Source organism: Stenella coeruleoalba (assembly GCF_951394435.1).
Source record: "Stenella coeruleoalba genome assembly, chromosome: 17".
NCBI classification, from domain to species: domain Eukaryota; kingdom Metazoa; phylum Chordata; class Mammalia; order Artiodactyla; family Delphinidae; genus Stenella; species Stenella coeruleoalba.
The window spans coordinates 9,284,601-9,306,067 of record NC_137163.1 but is presented as its reverse complement, the minus strand read 5'-3'; the positions used below and the strand labels follow the sequence as shown (position 1 = coordinate 9,306,067).

The 21,467-nt window shown below is 43.3% G+C and overlaps 1 protein-coding gene across 2 annotated transcripts in view; it reads right to left on the bottom strand.

Moving 5' to 3' along the window:
- The window catches only part of ADCY8 (adenylate cyclase 8), a 218,569-nt gene that overhangs the window by 138,572 nt on the left and 58,530 nt on the right, over nucleotides 1–21,467 (bottom strand). For both annotated transcript variants that reach the window (XM_079901571.1, XM_079901572.1), the window contains exon 3: nucleotides 4,997–5,127. In XM_079901571.1, coding sequence (XP_079757697.1) covers nucleotides 4,997–5,127 — 131 coding nt within the window. The remainder of the gene's footprint in view (nucleotides 1–4,996; nucleotides 5,128–21,467) is intronic.

Sequence of the window (21,467 nt, the reverse complement as noted above, 5' to 3'; positions counted from 1 at the left end):
AAGCCCTGGTTTAAGTCATAGTTATGCAATAAGAGTTTGTTGAGCAAAAGACAAGAAGCAGAAACCAGGGCCCTGGTTCTCTCTTGTTCATTCTGCTCCCCCCAGGTGCTGGGCTCACGGTCAGTTCTTTTGACTCTAGGTATAAACTTGTAATCTTCCAGATGACTATACCGAAGAGGCCATATTAATTGTCAAATCTAATTTGCTTACATAAGTTGTTTATTTGGCTAAAAATAAGCTATGTTACCTATTAGTCACTCTGAAAACAGAGTCCTCAAGGAGACTTCACTAGACTCATTAGGAACATGAGCCCTGTGTAGACTTTTATTCCTAACTTGTGTTCTTGGGCAGGTTATTTAACCACTCTGAGCTTCCATTTGCTTTATAACAAAGCAGAGATCATTAAAGCTACTCTGCAGGATTACTGAAAGGAGATCACTTGTAAATCACGGCATAGTCCTCAATAAGTGGATGTATGTAACTCCTTGTGGAAATTTTTGGGAATCGGAGAGTGTTTAATAGATGGCCACACAAACAGACCTCCAAAGCCAAGTTCTCTAGCTCCACTCAACTGCATTTTGCTTGTATGTGAAACGGTAGTCTGCAAGGCCAATGTTAAAACCAAGCAGGACCCTGTGGGGCTCCTGGGCACAGAAGCCTTTCTGTGTCCCCCATTTCTTGATTACAGGAAATAGGCTTCACTCAGCCTCCATGACCTTCCCTGAGTTCCAACTAGCAGGTTCAAACTGCTGCTAATCAGGGAAGGGAGGGGATGCAGGGACAAGGGAGGAACAGTCCAGAAACAATAGTGCAGTCTTGGGGCTGGGTCCTGGTTCCCCCTCAAGGGATACACATAACAACATCTTTGAGCTTTTTGCAGACACTGAAACCTCCACCAGGTGGGAGAAGTTAACTGTCTGCTGCCCACAAGCAGGCAGACCCCAGACCGGGTGGAACCGGAAGGTTGATGATGCCGACTCCCACTTACCTCCCCACCAACCAATCAGAAGAGTGTCCACTAGCTGATCACGCCCTCTTTGAGCCGTTACCATAAAACTTCTCACTACCCCCACCAGGTTGGTCAGAACACACAGTTTTGAGGGCAGGAGCCCGCTGTGGCCCCCTTTGCCTGGCAAAGCAATAAAGCTATTCTTTTCTACTTCACCCAAAACTCTGTCTCCGAGATTTAATTTGGGGTCAGGGTACAGAGGCCGGATTGGGCTTCAATGTGATGACTGTACATGTTGACAGGCCTGGCTGGGAAGAAACAGTCATTCAAGAAAGTGAGTAGACTGAGTTATGCCAGCAAATGTGTGCAAATGTACATGGCATGGGGTTCGGAGGCAAAAGGAACGGGGGCAGGGAGCTCTGGTAGAGAAGCTAACTGTCCACCAAATCCATGCCTGCCTCTCACTAGCAAAGACCACTAGCAGGGGCTCTGTGCCCCTCTTGTATCGAGGTGGAGCCGTGGAATCAGGTCCCATCAATGGAATCTGAGCAGAGTGATAGATGCCGTTTCTGGGCTGAGGTGGTAAAGAAGCAGGTGTGCCTTTTCTACCCTTTTCTCTCCAAGACCTGAATGCCAGCAACTTTGCAGCCCAAGGGGGCGATACAGCTATGAAATGCAGGGGGCTTTATCCCTGAATCACCCACTGGCAGGGAGTATAAGCCAGGGGCAGTTGTGTGGATGAATTACATTGAGTTTGCATCATTGAAACTGAGAGGTTATTTGTTAGAGCATTCCCCTAACTAGCGCAAGAAATGCCTTAACTACATGGGGTATAAGGAAAGAGAAGCGGAATTGGGCAGATGGGATTGGAAGCCCAAATGGCTTCTCATAAAAAGCCGAGTGGCCATGTGGAGCTCCAGAATGAATCTGGTGAAGGCTCCTATGTTTGTAGCTGAAATCGACTTGACAGTCCAAATGTTTTGTCCATTTCAAGCAGCTTGGTTTTTGGATTAGGAAACGGAGATCCGGAAAGATGAAATGACGCAACCGAAGTCTCACAGGGGACTCATGCAAAGCATTCTGGGATGAAAACCCTGATCCACTCGCCCCAGCCCACTCTCGGCCACTCATGTCGCCAGGCGCGGCGCCTCTTACTGCACCTTACCCGGACAGGATGCAACGAGCTGTATGAAACAGGACTGAGTTAGACATTTATAGCAGACTGTTTTCAGGGAAAGGTCACAAAACCATACCAACAAAAAAGCAACAGAGAAAAAAGAATGAACCAGGTGGGTTTCCTCAAAGACAGTGACAGGATGGGAAATGATTTCAAAAATGCTCCCTTTCCTGCAGTGGGTGTGCTCTGGGGGCTAGGGAACAGGGTGTCGCAGCCGGCCCGACTCTGCTCTTAGACACGGGCTAAGGCCCATCCTCTTCTGCATTTTTCATCTCTGGTCCTATTTTAGCACCCAGCAGCCTTGCAATGGGCAGGAGGGGCTCCACCGCCCCGAGTTGAGTGCATCTTCCCAGGACCAGTGGGGCTGTGGGCATCTCGCCACCACTGCCTCTGTGAACGGCTGGGAGGGGCCCCTCCAGCTGCCAGGACCTCTGCATATTCTTCTCCCATTAGAAGTGGCTCCTTCACTGCGAGCTGAGACCGCTGGGAATGCAGGGCAGCAAACGCAATCTCAATTTAGTGCGGTGCGAAGTTCTGGAAAAGAGTCTGGAGCACAAAATCTCTGTTCAATGATTTAAGATAAACGGGCAGGGTGCAGGGTGCAGAAGTAACTTTAGTTGTTCTTCACTAAGGGAAGCACTGAAAACTGATAAGTGCAGGAAGAACTCCAGACATGCCTTTTAATGAACTTAAGGCTCCCAAGTAGGTTGATGTGGGTGTGCAGGCTTGTTTATTTTTTTCTTTATGAAGGGCCGTTTTTTTTTTTTTCCTCCTCTTTCTCCGTGGTGACAGACACTTTTGTAATATGTCATATATATTTTATAATATGTCTTATTTCATTATACTTCATTAAATTACATACCATTATAATTATATATGAATCATTATACTATGTCAATACATATTTCATAATATGTCATATATGTCAAATATATGATATATATTTTGCATTTTTCTTAATTTTATCTCACTGTTCTGCCTCCACTTGTGCTGATTCCTCTGCCTAGGATTCCTTTCTTTGATTTTTTTTTTTTCACTTGGCGGACTCAATTTCAAAGAAGGCAAATAAGGATCACCCCTTCTAGGAATGTTTCTCTACGTACCTCCATCCCCACCCCGGGTCTTCCTCTTTTTATGATCTCTTACTGTCCTTTGTTTACTTAATAATAGAACCTCACACTGTATTATAATGACTAGTACTGGCTTGAGCCCGTTGTTCTAGAATTGGTATTGACGAGCTCCCACTGTCTGTGGGACAAGTTCCTAGATCTGGAGTGCATCTTTTATTAGAGTTGCTGTTTGACAGGGGCTCTTTGCAAATTCAAGCATCTAAGCCAGTGTAGCTCAATTCTTGGATGAGACCCCGAATGACCTACACTGATATATGTGCTAAAAGGTTGCGTTAGAATCAAGACTTCTGCTAGACATGCATTCACATAAGTGCCCTGGCACACCAGAAAAACACCCAGAGATGCCGGTGAGAAGGAAAAGTTGTTCTTCCCTCCTACCAAAGTTAGGAGGAAAGGAACTCAGGGGGTACCACTGGTCATTTTTAGAGCTGTTCAACCTACAGATGTTCCCCTATGTTTGGGAAATTCCCACCCTATGATGTTTGGTGGGAGGGAGATATAGTTCTCCTGTACAAGCTGAAAATGTCAGATATTTGCGTCCTAGTCACGTCTGGGGAATGACTGGGCTCAGCCAGTCAGACACATCTGCCTCAGGCTTAACTTGAGATGCAAAGAGGCAGCGGGGTCAGAGAGTGCGGCAGGACAAAGGCAGCCAGTCCAGATCCTGGGGGCTGCGGAGGAATTCTGTGTGCAGAGGAGGCAGCTGTGTCTGGGACAGGGTTGGTAGCACAGGGAACGGATTCCTCGGGAACAGATTCTTCAGGTACAGTGGAAGCAGCGTCCTCACTGGCCTAGTGCCCTGCTGTGATTTTGACTGTGCCTTCCTCTTCTTCCCGGCCCATTTCCTGAGCCCGCCTCTCCGTCCTTCCCCAGTGACTCTGGGAGCCCCCATGTAGCCCTCCAATACATTTCTTTTACATCAGCCGGGGCTGGATTCTTTTTCTGCTTGCAACGAGGAAATATGTCTGAAACAATCTACAACATGCTGAATGCTCTACTTTATGCTTATGCCAGTCCTGTGCTTCGTATATCTCTTCACTCACATCATCTACATAAACCCCTGTAAGGTGGCTATTAAAGCGCCCATTTTACAGAGAAGGATTCTGAGAGTCAGGTATGTAAATTGCCCAAGGTCATACACAAGGAAGAGGTGGAACTGGGATTCTAAACAGGTCTGTCCCACTGAAGAGGTATATTGTCTGGCACAGTGCTGGGCAAAGAGAGGGCACTGATGGATGGATGGATGAAGGGATGGATGGTTGGGTGTGTGAATGGATGGAAGGGCCAGTGGATGCAGAAGGGATGGATGGGTGAATGAGTGACCAAAAATACGTTTGCAAAAGAAAAATAAGCTGTAGTCCTTTTTCTGGTATTGTTTTAAAGACACTTACACGGAATATAAAGAACACCCCTGAGGCCTCCAGATCACATTCTGGAATTATTTTTCCCATCATAGTGTAAAAGGCTTTTGCCTTTCCTACTCAAAACGTAAAGGCAGGCAAGCCTACTGCAGGGGGGCCAGGTGGTTAGTCAACCAGCAAATTTAGCTGCAGATACTCTTCTCGAGCCTCAATTTGGAAACGTAGAACTCTCTGATGAATAATCACTAGGTAATGAACTACTCAGCCAACTGAAGAAAGGCGCTGACATTCGGGCAGACAGAAGTCATGGCCATGAGGTGAGCGCAGCCAGGAGCATGGGGATCACGCAGAGACCTGGGCGAGGTGTCCCGTTTCTCACCTGACATTCTCGTAGCGGTGGATGTAGATCCGGTGGAATTGATGCTGCAGGTGCTCGTCTTCCACGTTGGTCATGTCATTGATCATCTCCAGGACGACAAACCGGGGGAGCACAGACAGCACAAGCCGCTCCTGGGACACACAGATGTAAGGGTGAGAACTGAAGTATTGCCTGCCGTATGGGTAAACGAGAGCCATCAAGCCATTCCGTTACAGCCGCCTGGATGGTGAGCCCAAAGGGAACCCAGGATGGAGACAAACGGCCCGCCCACTGCCAAGCCCATCTAGCCGTCAGCTGCTGCAGCCCCCCACAGAGGTGCACCCTGAGGAAACTCAGCATGAGAAAACACAGGATGCTGGCCCCAGAGAGCTGAGCTGCATATCAAAAGCATGATTTCAATGAGCCCAGACCCCTGTACCTTCCTATACATAGAAAAGCGCTAAACTGCTTAACTTGAGATATCTGGTTTTCTTTAATTAACAGTAATCCTTTGATGTTCCAACCACCTGGTCCTTTGTTGCAAAAACTCCTGTATATCTCGGCTCCCTCCCACCCACCTTGCCTCTTTGGAACAGTTTTCTCAGCGTTATCTGAGATGCTGTGTCCCGGGCTTGATGTCCTCACAAAGTCTGCTGAATAAAACATAACTCTCAACTTTCAGGTTGTGAATTTTTTCTTCAGTTGACGAGGGACAGTCTTGTTGGGCGGACCACTGGGTCTCAGAAGGGTGGATGGACCGTGTAGAAGTGATGGGGCTCTTGGCTGACTTCTCGAGGAATTGCTAATTTCGTACCATCCTACGAACATGACAAATATCTACGGAGTACTTGTTATTTGCCAGGCACTGTGCTGAGTGTTGGGTATACAGTGGTGAACCAAATGCATGACAGCCCTACTACTGTGGAGCTTACATTCTAATAAGGAATACAGACATTAAATACACACCCCCAAACATCCCCACACATACTTACAAAATGTGACAAGTGCCAAGCAAGGACAGGTCATGATCAGAAAGTATCATGGCTCATAACAGGATTCAAATAGGGGGTTAGGAATGACTTTTCTGAGCAACTGATATGTAAACAGATACATGAAAGTTTGGAATGAGCCAGCCCTGTGTGGTACAAGGAGAAGGGAGCTCCAGGAAGAGGAAACAGCAGGTGCAAATGTCCTGAGACAAACAGAGAGCAATGGTGTGCCTGGAGGGTGGTGATAGAGGGGTGTGGTGACAGTCAATGAGGTTGGAGGTGTAGATAAATGTGTCAGGCCTGCCTGAGATGTTAGCATTTAATTCCAGCTAAAGCTGGAAGGCACCGCGTGATACTAAGCAGGGGAGTGACATAAGCTGATTGATGTTTTAAAAGATCACCCTTGGACTTCCCTGGTGGCGCAGTGGTTAACAATCCGCCAGCCAGTGCAGGGGACATGGGATCTTCCTGGTGCAGGAAGATCCCACATGTCGCGGAGCAGCTAAGCTCGTGCACCACAACTACTGAGCCTGCGCTCTAGAGCCCGTGCGCCTAGAGCCCGTGCTCAGCAACGAGAAGCCACCGCAATGAGAACCCCGTGCACCGCGACGAAGAGTAGCCCCCGCTCGCTGCAACTAGAGAAAGCCCGCGCGCAGCCAAAAATAAACAAATAAATAAATTTATTAAGAAAAAAAAAAAAAGGTTCACCCTTGGCTGTGGTTTGGAGAATGAATTATGAGAAGGGGGCCAAGGGTAGGGGCAGGGAGACCAGCTGGGGGAGCTCCTGCAGTGGTCCAGGGGAGAGGTGATGGGGGGATAAGATCTATAGGACTGGCAACCAATAGGGATGGCAGGAGAGAAAGAGGGCGTAACCGTGGTGATGACTAGGTTTTGAGTTTGGTTGATGGGGAGCCTGTGCTCCATTCACTGAAACAGGGCACACAGGAGAGGAACCAGGCTCAGAGACATTAACTCTTTATGGAGAGGAGAGGAAATGAGACACACACCTCCACAAATTAGGGACCTAACACTTGACAGAATAATATTCTTCCATGGTGATCAACACAGCAGATAAAAACAAAATAACTGTTTAACTAGCAACATGAACTAAATCCTAAAACGATCTTGTGCTGTGGAAATGAGGCAAGAATCTGCTTCTTTTTTTTTTTTTTCCTATAATTTGCTCTAGGGTGGAATGGAGTTTAAGACAGGTGTATTTTATTATTATTAATTTTTAAATTTAGGTGTAGTTGATTGACAATGCTGTTAATTTTTGCTGTACAGCAAAGTGATTCAGTTATACATATATACATATATATGTGTACATATATGTATATATATACACATTCTCTTTTAAAATATTCTTTTCCATCATGATTTACCAGAGGAGTGAATACAGTTCCCTGTGCTATACAGCAGGACCCTGTTCTTTATCATTCTATATATTGATGCAATAACTTATATCTGCTCACCCCAACCTCCCACTCCATCCCTCCCCCAAACCGCTCCCTGTAAGATGGGTACATTTTAACCACCATAGTTTCTCATATCTTCATAGATATTTATGGACCCTAAGCATTTTCAGCATCTATTCTTTTATTTGTTCCTTGCAAAACCCTGAAAATAAGCGGGCACAAATAATTATCTTTATTTAACGGACAGACTGAGTCAAGTCAAATTACCTGCATGACCTGAACAGTTACCAAGTGGCAGTGGCAGGATGCAGTCCTCTACCACGTTTTTCCTGGATGGGATTCGTGGTGAGATGAGAAAAGCCCCAGATTTTGAGTCTGACTGGAGTTTGGGTCCTGCCTCTATCCATTTAATAGTAACATAGCATTAGGCGAGAGACATCACCTCTCTGTAACTTAGTTCCCTAATTTGGCAAATAACTGTAATATCTACCTCACAGGGTTGTCGTGAAAATTCAATGAAATGAAATATGTGAGGAGCCTGGAGTTTATTCCCTCCCGCTTCCTCTCTGCTCTCCTCAACCCTGCCCTCATGGGAAGGGCTTTATTAATGAAGGGTCCACAGAGCTTCACACGATGAGGCTTTTTCCTCTCTTGAAAGCTGTCCCATCGTGGGGCTGAGAGGCGTCTGCCTCATGTCCATTTCATGTTCATTATGCTGTCAACTTCCCAGGTAACTGTGACCCTGTCCCTGCAATCCCTGAGGGGTGGGAGTCGGTGCTCATCACAGCTTTGAAGCACCTGAAGCCTCAGAACAGTAGGTGCTAAATAAATATTTCCTAAACAAATGAGTGAACCCAGAGAAGGTGGAGACTGTGTCTAGCTCATGACTGCAACGCCTCCAATGGCCACCACGGTCCCTGGTACAGGATAATTATTTGTTAAATAGATTCTTTGGCAATGCACATTCAATCTTCAAGTATGACACAGATGCTTTATGGGAGACTTTCAGAATAAAATTTTAATAGCAAAATTCTCCAGCACCCAGGCTTGCCAGCCTCCGGCTAGCCCTGCTGCTGGCAACTGCCCCAGGTCCTGCCTCTGTAAAGCATTTTCTGGCAGGCAATGGGAAATTGCCTGGAGTCTGCTTAGAAAAGCACACTTTTGCTTCCCTCGGATTTGTTCACTGCTTGAGAAACAGCGTTCAAATGCCCTGAAGACACAATCTGAAAGAAAATGGGAAAGTTTGCCCCTTAATACAATTCCCAACTCTTGCTGAGGCATAATATCTCATTTTCTGGCTTTGGAGATCAGAAGTACAAGAATCTCTCCTGAAGCCAGACTGTGACCCAGGGTGGCCTTTGTGTTCACATTCTGCACATCTTTTTCTCCCTGGGTTTTCTGCATTTGCATGAAAAGGGACCCTGGGTTGATTTCAAGTGCATCGGTGGCTCCTGCCTGGATTTTCCTCTCATCTCCTATAACTTACTCTATTCACGTCATCAAAATGGCTTCATGGGCAACAATTGCTACAGTGCACCCTTAGGGGGAAGTCAAGGTGAAAACCGTGAGGGGTTCAGGATCTTCACTTTATGTAAATGCTTGTCGTGGAGAAGAGAAAGAGAGCGAGGCAGTCCTCTGATGCAGGCAGTGCTTCTGGGCAGTTATCCTGAATGGCTTAGGGAAGAACTCGCCACTCTCAGGCTCTTGCAAACCGAGAGACCTCCCATTTATCTCTCTCTACTGCAGGCCAAGCAGTGTTAACTGCAGTAAAGGTCCAGGCACTGATGAGAGACTTATCCTGAGTTTATAGATAATGTCTCACTTTAAAGTGATCGCTCATTATGTAGCGTGTCCAGTGCTTTGCATCCAGTATCTAATCAAAACCTCCCATTAATTGTAGTAGGTTACTATTTTCATCGCATATTATATATGAGATGCTGAGATTTAAAGAATTTAAGTGAAATGAGGCAGCCTGGAGCCACGCACTCGGTAAGTGCATAGTGAGGACTCAAGCCCATTTCTTTTTTCTTTAAAACTCAGATTGTAATTCATCCGTTTATTCACTGATTTACCATGTCAAGGAGCAGGTGCTGCGTGACAGGTGCAGTCTGGACATGGAGAACCAGCAGTAGACAAAACCAGACATGCTACTCACCTTTGCAGAGCTAATGTTCTAGAGGTAATGAATGGTAAATAAAAATACTGAGTAAGAATAAGAGGTGCCACTGACATGAAAATGGAATCGAATGCTTTGGAAAGACTTGGTAATACTGAGTAGCTAGATCATTGCCAACAACCTAGATGTCGGCAAGCCAGCCATATAAATTAGTGGGAAAAATAATAAAAAGCCAGAAGTCATTCTGATAATTTTGTGAGTACATTTAAATATTTGGCTGCATTTTAAAGAACTAGAAATCCTGGCTGATGCACTATTAGCTGTGGTCTCTGTAAGAAGCAGTAGATCTCTGCTCAGGAAAATACCTTGGCCTTATTATTATTATTATTTTTCACACACACACCCTGTATTTTATTTTTACAAGAGATAAATAGACGGACACCAAGCATTGTAAATGGACGACCACAACAAAAGCAACAATGATTACAATTACCAAACACACTCACACTGCGTCATAATATTGACATTGAGTCCAGTAATCCTCCACGGTAACAGCTCCTTTACTCTGCAGTGAAAATTGATTTGTATATTTTTTGCCTCTGAGTCCTTGTGGGATTTTTTTTTATTCAAACAGAAAGTCACAAAAATTGTAATCATCCTCATCAGTTCACTCAGTCCCGTGTAATTAATTTTTTTTCACCTTGATCTTTTGTTAGCACTTTTATGAATTCATCAGTTTTCCATTAGAGTTCGGAAAAGGCTTATTCATTCAGTTCAGCAGTATAGTCAGTTACCAGAAACCTGTACTTGTCAGAGTCTTTTCCATGAATTCCTTGAAGATGAAACCCTTTTATAGGAACATTTTTGCAAAAGCATCAGAGTACACCCAGAACTGTCTGTAAATGACAAAAGACTTAAAAATGACCACGGTTAAAGATTTGATGAAAGTTCATAATAATGCAATTGACAAGGAAATTTAGTTATTTCTGAGATATACATTTTAAAGTAATAACTAGAATTATGACTTATAACATTATACCAGAACATATAAGATTTTTAGAAATTTCATGTAATGTCTGAAACATTTATATTAACATATTTCCATACAAATAACCCAAAGAAAGTTTACTATTAGTTTTTTGTTTGTTTGTTTATACTGCAGGTTCTTATTAGTCATCAATTTTATACACATCAGTGTATGCATGTCAATCCCAATCGCCCAATTCAGCACACCACCATCCCCACCCCACCGCAGTTTTCCCCCCTTGGTGTACATACGTTTGTTCGCTACATCTGTGTCTCAACTTCTGCCCTGAAAACTGGTTCATCTGTACCATTTTTCTAGGTGCCACATACCTGCGCTAATATACGAGATTTGTTTCTCTCTTTCTGACTTACTTCACTCTGTATGACAGTCTCTAGGTCCATCCACGTCTCAACAAATGACTCAATTTCATTCCTTTCTATGGCTGAGTAATATTCCATTGTGTATATGTACCACAACTTCTTTATCCATTCATCTGTCAATGGGCATTTAGGTTGCTTCCATGACCTGGCTATTGTAAATAGTGCTGCAATGAACATTGGGGTGCATGTGTCTTTTTGAATTATGGTTTTCTCTGGGTATATGCCCAGTAGTGGGATTGCTGGATCATATGGTAGTTCTATTTTTAGTTTTTTAAGGAACCTCCATACTGTTCTCCATAGTGGCTGTATCAATTTACATTCCCACCAACAGTGCAAGAGGGTTCCCTTTTCTCCACACCCTCTCCAGCATTTGTTGTTTGTAGATTTTCTGATGATGCCCATTCTGACTGGTGTGAGGTGATACCTCATGGTAGTTTTTTTTGTTTGTTTTGTAGTACGCAGGCCCCCCACCACTGTGGCCTCTCCCGTTGTGGAGCACAGGCTCTGGACACGCAGGCCCAGCGGCCACGGCCCACAGGCCCAGCCACCCCACAGCATGCGGGATCCTCCCGGACCGGGACATGAACCCGTGTCCCCTGCATCGGCAGGCGGACCCCCAACCACTGTGCCACCAGGGAAGCCCTCATTGTAGTTTTGATTTGCATTTCTCTAATAATTAGTGATGTTGAGCAGCTTTTCATGTGCTTCTTGGCCATCTGTATGTCTTCTTTGGAGAAATGTCTATTTAGGTCTTCTGCCCATTTTTGGATTGGGTTGTTTGTTTCTTTAATATTGAGCTGCATGAGCTGTTTATATATTTTGGAGATTAATCCTTTGTCCGTTGATTCTCCCATTCTGAGGGTTGTCTTTTCGTCTTGTTTATGGTTTCCTGTGCAAAAGCTTTCAAGTTTCATTAGGTCCCATTTATTTTTGTTTTTATTTCCATTACTCTAGGAGGTGGATCAAAAAAGATCTTGTTGTGATTTATGTCAAAGAGTGTTCTTCCTACGTTTTCCTCTAACAGTTTTATAGTGTCCGGTCTTACATTTAGGTCTCGAATCCATTTTGAGTTTATTTTTGTGTATGGTGTTAGGCAGTGTTCTAATTTCATTCTTTTACATGTAGCTGTCCAGTTTTCCCAGCACCACTTATTGAAGAGACTGTCTTTTCTCCGTTGTATATCTTCGCCTCCTTTGTCATACATTAGTTGACCATATGTGTGTGGGTTTATCTCTGGGCTTTCTATCTTGTTCCATTGATCTATGTTTCTGTTTTTGTGCCAGTACCATATTGTCTTGATTACTGTAGCTCTGTAGTATAGTCTGAAGTCAGGGAGTCTGATTCCTCCAGTTCCATTTTCTTTCCTCAAGACTGCTTTGGCTATTTGGGGTCTTTTGTGTCTCCATACAAATTTTAAGATGATTTGTTCTAGTTCCGTAAAAAATGCCTTGGCATTATTTTAAGAGACTAGATAATGAACATATTATTTTACATTTAAGTTACAAATAAAATATTTAAGTTGAATTGTTCATAATTCCCAATTTCAATGTACTTTTTCAATTAACCAAGCAACCTTCCATCCAGATGATCTCAGCTAAAGGGATTTTACAATTCTTATTTGGGTGTCTGTCACCCTCCCTAAACCGTGAAGTATCTGAGAGCCAGGAGGATGTTTACTCCACCTCCAGAGCCTCGTGAGGAGTTGCCATATTATCTGATTCCTTTGGTGACAAGACAGATACCCTACTCAACAAAGCTTAAAAAAAAAATCAGGCATTATCGTAACTATACTGGGTGTCTCAAGGAATCTAAGGGCAGAACAAAGGCTAGACTTTGGAAACAAAAGGATCCAGGGACCCATAATGACTCTTGCCCCTAAAATTGGGTCTCTGCTTCTCCTGTAGGTCAGCTTCATCCTTCTCTCACGTCTAAGCTACTGGGAGCTCTGGTCCTTATGCCTTATATCTTTGGCCATTTTGAGAAGATTCATGCTAGGTTCAAGACTCAACATGTCTGCACAGGGGCTCTGCTTGGGTCAACATCTAGTCAGGGTGCAGGATCAGGATAAACATCATGGTCATTAATGGGGTGACCAATAAGAGGGGTGGGTTAGGTGCAGACAGGAGAAGGAAGTCCCAGAAAAGTGGGTACGTGGTGGCAAAAAAACTATGTGTACAATATGGTAGCCAATGTATGTTTGTAGAAGAAAGAGGTGCATAATAGATAAGATGCCTGCATCTGAACAAGGGTCTAGCTCTCACAGGAGGGATGGAGGGCAGGGAATCTGAAGTAAAGGTAAATCAGGGAAAAGGCAGTTACGTGCATCGCCTTGGAGCTGGGCTCTGGGTTTGAATCCTAACTCCGCCCGTTCCTGACTCTGTGATGTACCTTCTCTGTACTCCAGTTTCCCCTCTGTAGATTGGAGATGATAATCTTAGCATCACTTCATAGGGTTGGTGTAGGCTTAACTGAGCTGATATTTGTAAAAGAATTTGATAGTGTCTAGCACACTGTAACCACAGGCCAAATGTTTGTTAAACTCACTGGCAAGCATGCTGTATTTTAGCCATTGTTTTAGAACTCTAATTGGATAGTGGCGCTAAAACATAAAGCTTTTAGAATAGAGGGACATTACGCAGGAGATAACGGGGAAAATGAATAGACAGAATACAATTGTCCTTCGGTATCCGAGGCGGATTGGTTCCAGGACCCCCCGCAGATACCAAACTCCACGGATGCTCATGCGCCTTATATAAAATGCTGTAGTATTTGCACATAACCTATGAATATCCTCCTGTATACCTCAAATCATCTCTAGATTACTTATAACACCTAACACAATGTCAGTGCTATGTAAACAGCTGTCGGTGTGGGGAAAATTCAAGTTTTGCTTTTTGGAACTTTCTGGAATTTTTTTCTTGCACATATTTTCCATCCGTGGTTGGTTGCATCTGTGGATGTGGAACCCATGGATATGGAAGGCTGACTGTATGTGAAACGGTAATCGTGCTACATGGTGAAAAACCTCCAGTCGTACTTTCAATAATTAAAAAGTTAAAAATTTTATCGAACTCTGACTTTGCCATTTGAACTTTTATCTTAAAGGGCTTATATGGAATGTTCACCCAGAACTGTTATTGTTTCTGAAAGCCAAGTGCGAGCACAGTCATGCAAAAGCTATTGTTTAATTGTCTCCTAAAGGATACAAAGAATACTCTGTACATGCACTTTTGGCTGATTCAGCAAGGAGGTTAAAAAAAAATCTGGGTAACACTCATGTCTACTTCTTAGTGGTCTAAGACCCCAGGGACTCTGGTTCTGTTCAGAAATGCAACGACTAACGGGTTTTGGCATCAGGCAAGCTTGAGTTGAAACCTGTCTGAGTTCAACAACTGACTTCTCTGTAACTATGATAACTTACATGAGCAACTCCTTTGTGCCTCAGTTTCTTCATCTACAAAATGGGAATAATAATACATGTCTTTCAGAAATTGTTTTTTATATTAAATCACAAAGCCTCTTTTATAGATCCTGGTATACAGTAGGTGCTTATTAAATAGCAGTAGTCATCAGATGTATTTTAATTCATCCCAGTGGTCAAGTCATAGACTGTGGCCTGCACTGCTCCATAGTCTATAGTCCATGAGTGCAATTTAAAGGATGAATCACAAAATTCAGATTTGGGGGACTTTTTTCTTAATCTCTTCAAGGAGCTGAGAGTTTCTCAGGTCCCTTCATTTAGTAATTCCCTGATATATCAAATTGGGAACCTTGAGACAACGCTCTTGGCTCAATCTTTCATCTGCTCAGTCATTGCTGAATTCCTTCTCTGTACCCGGAGATGCCAGTGCACAGGGCCAACCGAGGCCGTGTCTCCTTCACAGACTGTGACTCAGATCCTGTCACTTAGCTGTGTGATCCTAGACAGGTTACTCAACCTCTCCAAGCCTCAGTTCCTTCATCTGTAAGATGATAACAGTAGCTCCCTTATCAGATTATTGTCAGGACCCAGTGAGACATGTTTTTTCAACCCTGGGAGTGGAGAGGAGGAAGTAGGGGTGGTCTGTACCGGGTGCAGGCAGGAAGGGGGTCTCTTGTCTGTAGAGAATTTAAAATAATTATAACAGGGCAATTCCCTGGCAGTCCAGTGGCTAGGACTCCCTGCTTTCACTGCTGAGGGCCCAAGTTCAATCCCTGGTTGGGGAACCAAGATCCCACAAGCCACACAGCGTGGCCAAAAAACCCCAATTATAACAGGATTAAGGTTGTTCTGCCTTTTATTATCACCACTCATTAGCAGTTTTAAACAATGTCAGCAATAAAATACTCCTCTCCACTCCCGAGATGACCTCTTAGCAGAGAACCTGGCATATAATACACTCTATAGTACAGAGCAATTAGCTCTTTGAATGCAGAGTGGCCCGTGATGTAGCAATGCACACTTTTGTCATCCGTCTCACCCTAACCAAGGCTCAGCACACCCATGGTAACCTTTGGTTGAGGGTCTAGTCTGATGCATCAACAGCTCTAACACGATGAAATAAAAAGGAAGGTACTTTTGTTTTCTTTGGGAAAGAAATGATAAACCAAAGGCAATATGACATTTGGGCAAGATGCTGAGCTCTCCTGAAAGGAATTTAGTCAAATGGGAGGAATAAAGAACACATTTGTGAGCCCAGAAGACATTAGGCACTAAATTTGCTGCTGAGCAGCCCCTCTTGAAAATCTCAGCACTTCTTAAGGCTTGAGGATTTCAAAGTCTTTTTAGAGAGTGCTAAAAGGCTCTTTCCCATGAGGTTCACTACGTTTTTCAGACACAGGTAACACGACTAAGCATCGTGCTATTTTCACTAAAAAGACATTGATATGTATGTTGGAAATCACAATCGGAAGCACTGGATTTGAGTCTTTTTTTTTTCCACATGTGCTTACTAATTTTCTGATCTTGGGCAAGTTACGTAGTATCTTTGAATCTAGGACTTCCCTGGTGGTCCAGCGGTAAATAATCTGCCTTCCAATGCAGGGGATGCGGGTTCGATCCCTGGTGGGAGACCTAACATCCCACATGCCGTGGTGCAACTAAGCCCACGTGCCGCAGCTACTGAGCTTGGGCGCCTCAACGAGAGAGACCCTGTGCCACAAGCTACGGAGTCCTCGTACCCTGGAACCCGTGTGCCACAACTAGAGAGAGAAAACCCACACGCCACAACTAGAGGGAAGCCCGCATGCCGCAACTAAGACCCGACGCAGCCAAAAATAAATAATAAATATCTCTGAATCTGAGTTTTCAGGTATAAAAGCAGGCATTAAATCTTGCTCTACCTGCTCCACAGAGGGGCTTTATTGAGGATGAGACATTCCAGCTTGATATTACAGTGTCTTAAAATTAAAAAAAGGGGGGCGTTCTCCTTCTCCGTACATGCAGCCTAGTTGACAGAGAGACCGAAAATGACTGCAATAAAATACTAATGACATTATGATAGAAGTCAGCCCAGGGCACCACCTGTCTCTTGCCTGTTCCAAAGAGATACCAGGATAACAGATGTGAAAAATGAAATGCTTTGAGCTGTTGGAGAGATGAAAAGAGATGAAATATTTACATCCTGGTGATTAATAGACAAAAGAGGTGGCTTCGATAGAGCTAAACCACAAACTCTTCTGGACAATGGGAAGGAAGAAGGAAGAGTTGATGGATGGAGAGTTCAACAGGAACACCCCCTGTGGGATGCATAAACCTCTGCAGAAGCTAGCACCCAACTGACTACAGGGGAGGGGAGAGCATTCTTCAATGTTTGTCAACAATACCCTCCTACTTGGGGAAGGGGCCTCATGGGAACTGCTCCTTAACTCAATCATTATTTCATTCATTTCATACAATGTTACTTTCTGAATGTCTAATACCAAGTCAGATATTATGGGGGGGGGGTGGGTATGAGTCCTCCATGGATCAAGATGCTTGCAACCCAGTGTCAACATATATATAAGACACGCCACACAAGTCAAGCTGCAAAGTGCCAAACTTACCAAACTCCAGTTTGTTCTGAAAAATTGTATCTAAAAAAATCTTATTTTTATTTCTGGCACCTAACTCAGGGCTTGGTCTATATTTCATAATGCACTAACTTGATTGGCTATTGGCAATACATTTGTTACTATTATGAAAACTCTGAAAAGGGCTCTGAGAAAAAAAGTGGTTAATGTGGAATTCTGATTGGATTTTGTTGACTTAGTTGAGTCCTAAATAGTGAAAGGAAATCAGCCAAGTGTACTAAACGGCCCCTGGATCAAGCTGTGCCTGAAGCCCGTTAGGAATGGAACTCTGAGTCTAAAGCTGGCTTGGGAGGCGTGTGCCCCTTGTAAAATAATCTTCGGTGGTTATCAGTTTCTTGCACTCGGTGAGTAGGCAGGTGCAAAGCTGGGGCCTTTGGAATAGCTGGGAGAAGAAAGGAGAGCATAAAAATCCCATGTAAGAAAAGCAAAGGGAACTGCCCCCAAACCCTACACTACTCTTGGGCCTCCTGGACTCCATCACTGGCAGGAGAAACTTTCATGGAGGTTTCATTGGAAGCTAGCACCTCCACTAGACGCTTCTCTGGGTAGAATCCCTATAACTTTTCCCTACTTAAGAAAACGGATTTGATTTCCCCAAGTCTCTCTGTTTATTACCATTGATTACACCATAGTCCTGGTGAGGCATCTGTGCACCTACCCCTAGATACTCAGTAACATGAGGCAATGCATTCTCCCTACTGCTAAGACCAAAACTAGTTGGAGAGTCTCCAGTGAGGAAGAGAGGGCAAGAGCCCTCCCAAAGGAGGGAGGGATATATGATGATGCACAGATTGTGAACAGGGTGGCATGTCCAGGAGACTTTATTAACCCACATGGCATAACAGTTGGTATACAGGCTCTGGAGCAAGACGGTCTAGCTCTGCAACTTACTAGCTATTACATAACCTCTCTGTTTATTGGTTTCCTCATCTATAAAATGGAGGTTAGAATACCACCCACCTCATAAGGTTGCTCTGAGGATTAAATAAAATAAAGTAATATACGTAAAGTGTATCGTCTAACATCTAGCACGTAGTAAATGCGATATGTGGGCTAGTTATTGCTACTTCTATCCAGCTAATGTTTTAGGTGGAGAGGTAAGAAATGAATTGGATTTCATTCTAAAGGCAGTGGGAACTTGTATTAAGTCCCTAGGAGTGCTGTAAAAAGTCACCACAAAACTGGATGACTTAAAACAGCAGAAATTTCTTCCCTCAAAGTTCTGGAGGTCAGGAGTCTGAAATCAAGGTGTAAGCAGGTTGGTTCCTTCGTGGGGGCTCGTAGAGAAGAAACTGTCCATTCTCCCTGCTTCCGGTGGTTACCAGCAGTCTCTGGGATGCCTCATGCCAATCTCTGCCTTTGTTTTCACATGGTATTTTCCCCTGTATGTTTCTTCTCTCTGTGTTTCTGTGTGTCCTCTCTTCTTCTTATAAGAACACCAGTCATACTGGATTAAGCTTCCTCCTAATCCAGTATAAATTCATCCTAACTTGATTACATCTGCAAAGGCCCTCCTTCCAAATAAGGTCATATTCTGAGGTTCGAGTGGACGTGAATTGGGGGGCAGGCGCTATTCAATCCAGTATAGAAGTCATGGAGGTGACCTGAGCAGATTTTGATTTTATAAGGATCACTCTGGCTGTGGCATGGAGAACAACATGTAGGGAGTGAAGGGGCTGTTACCGCAATCCGGGAGAGAAATGGAACAAGAAGTAGGGTTAGAAAGGTGGAGAAAAATACGAGTGATGGCCAAGAAGACGATCCAACTGCTCATGATCATGACCGGATATCAGGGAAGATGGAGACGAGGAGCTAGTGTGACTTGGAGAGCTGGTGGACCACTGATTCTGTTCACTGAGAGGAAATACTGAAGACACAAAAGCTTTGAAGAAGGAAGGATCTATGCTTGTTGAGTGAATGGAGGTTGAAATGATGATTTCACTTCACGCCAAATTTCTACTTGCTTTGAGAGCCTAGTTCTCAGCCAGTCTCAACTTTATAGACTCCGACTGCTAACCAAGTATAGTTTCAATATTTTTAAAGGCCAATTTGGATTTTTTTACTTTCATAGATAATTTACAAAATGGCATTGCATGACAGTAAACCTCTACTTAACTGATCCAATAACTTATCTTACTGAAGGACGTCCCCAACATGTTAAATACCCATAGCTAGTCTAGTCCACCTCCCATGTCTGCAGCATCAATTATGTTGTATCTTTACCTAGAAGCAGTAGGTGTGCTTCCAAATTTGTTTATGTCAGCTGTGGTTGCAATTGTTAAAACAGAATGTAATTAAATACAGTACAAACAACAGAATGTGAGTGCGAAAAGAAAGCAAGTTTTTGTTTCTATGAAAAGTTGAATGCTTCAGAAATACTCAGTTTCTTTCTTTTTTTTTTAACATCTTTATTAGAGTATAATTGCTTTACAATGGTGTGTCAGTTTCTGCTTTATAACAAAGTGAATCAGTTATACATATATATATATGTCCCCATATCTCTTCCCTCTTGCATCTCCCTCCCTCCCACCCTCCCTATCCCACCCCTCTAGGTGGTCACAAAGCACCAAGCTGATCTCCCTGTACTATGCGGCTGCTTCCCACTAGCTATCTATTTTACGTTTGGTAGTGTATACATGTCCCTGCCACTCTCTCACTTTGTCCCACCTTATCTTTCCCCCTCCCCGTGTCCTCAAGTCCATTCTCTAGTAGGTCTGCATATTTTTCCCATCTTGCCCCTAGGTTCTTCTGACCATTTTCTTTTCTTTTCTTCTTTTTTAGATTCCATATATATGTGTTAGCATACGGTATTTGTTTTTCTCTTTCTGACTTACTTCACTCCATATGACAGTCTCTAGGTCCATCCACCTCACTACAAATAACTCAGTTTCATTCCTTTTTATGGCTGAGCAATATCCCATTATATATATGTGCCACGTCTCCTCTATCCATTCATCTGTTAATGGACACTTAGGTTGCTTCCATGTCCTGGCTATTGTACATAGAGCTGCAATGAACATTTTGGTACATGACTCTTTTTGAATTATGGTTTTCTCAGGGTATATGCCCAGTAGTGGGATTGCTGGGTCGTATGGTAGTTCTATTTTTAGTTTTGTAAGGAACCTCCACACGGTTCTCCATAGGGGCTGTATCAATTTACATTCCCACCAACAGTGCAAGAGGGTTCCCTTTTCTCCACACCCTCTCCAGCATTTATTGTTTGTAGATTTTTTGTTGATGGCCATTCTGACAGGTGTGAGATGATATCTCATTGTAGTTTTGATTTGCATTTCTCTAATGACTACTGATGTTGAGCATTCTTTCATGTGCTTGTTGGCAATCCGTATATCTTCTTTGGAGAAATCTCTGTTTAGGTCTTCTGCCCATTTTTGGATTGGGTTGTTTGTTTTTTTGATATTGAGCTGCATGAGTTGCTTGTATGTTTTGGAGATTAATCCTTTGTCAGTTGCTTCATTTGCAAATATTTTCTCCCGTTCTGAGGGTTGTCTTTTCGTCTTGTTTATGGTTTCCTTTGCTGTGCAAAAGCTTTTAAGTTTCATTAGGTCCCATTTGTTTATTTTTGTTTTTATTTCCATTACTCTAGGAGGTGGGTCAAAAAGGATCTTGCTGTGATTTATGTCATAGTGTTCTGCCTACGTTTTCCTCTAAGAGTTTGATGGTGTCTAGCCTTACATTTAGATCTTTAATCCATTTTGAGTTTATTTTTGTGTATGGTGTTAGGGAGTGTTCTAATTTCATTCTTTTACATGTAGCTTTCCAGTTTTCCCAGCACCACTTATTGAAGAGACTGTCTTTTCTCCACTGTATATTCTTGCCTCCTTTATCAAAGATAAGGTGACCATATGTGCGTGGATTTATCTCTGGGCTTTCTATCCTGTTCCATTGATCTATATTTCTGTTTTTTTGCCAGTACCATACTGCCTTGATTACTGTAGCTTTGTAGTATAGTCTGAAGTCAGAGAGCCTGATTCCTCCAGCTCCGTTTTTCTTTCTCAAGATTGCTTTGGCTACTCGGAGTCTTTTGTGTTTCCATACAAATTGTGAAAGTTTTTGTTCTAGTTCTGTGAAAAATGCCAGTGGTAGTTTGATGGGGATTGCATTGAATCTGTAGATTGCTTTGGGTAGTAGAGTCATTTTCACAACGTTGATTCTTCCAATCCAAGAACATGGTATATCTCTCCATCTATTTGTATCATCTTTAAAGAAATTCTCAGTTTCCTTCTTAAAAAAATGCTTTTAAATTAGGTGTGGGCATGAAATTTGCAAAAGACGGGAAACAAAGAAAATTCTACAATGGCTCTCAGATTGCTCTAAAAGTATTTTTAAATTATTTGCCCCCTTTAATGTCAATCCATTTTGAGTGTGGCTTATGCAAAATAGAGAGTATAGAATTCCCTTCAGTGGACCCATACTCACATCCAGCTGAAATAAAATACTTTAAGCATGGATTATTTTTTAAAAATACATATTTTATTTTCTCCTCGTTTATTCTA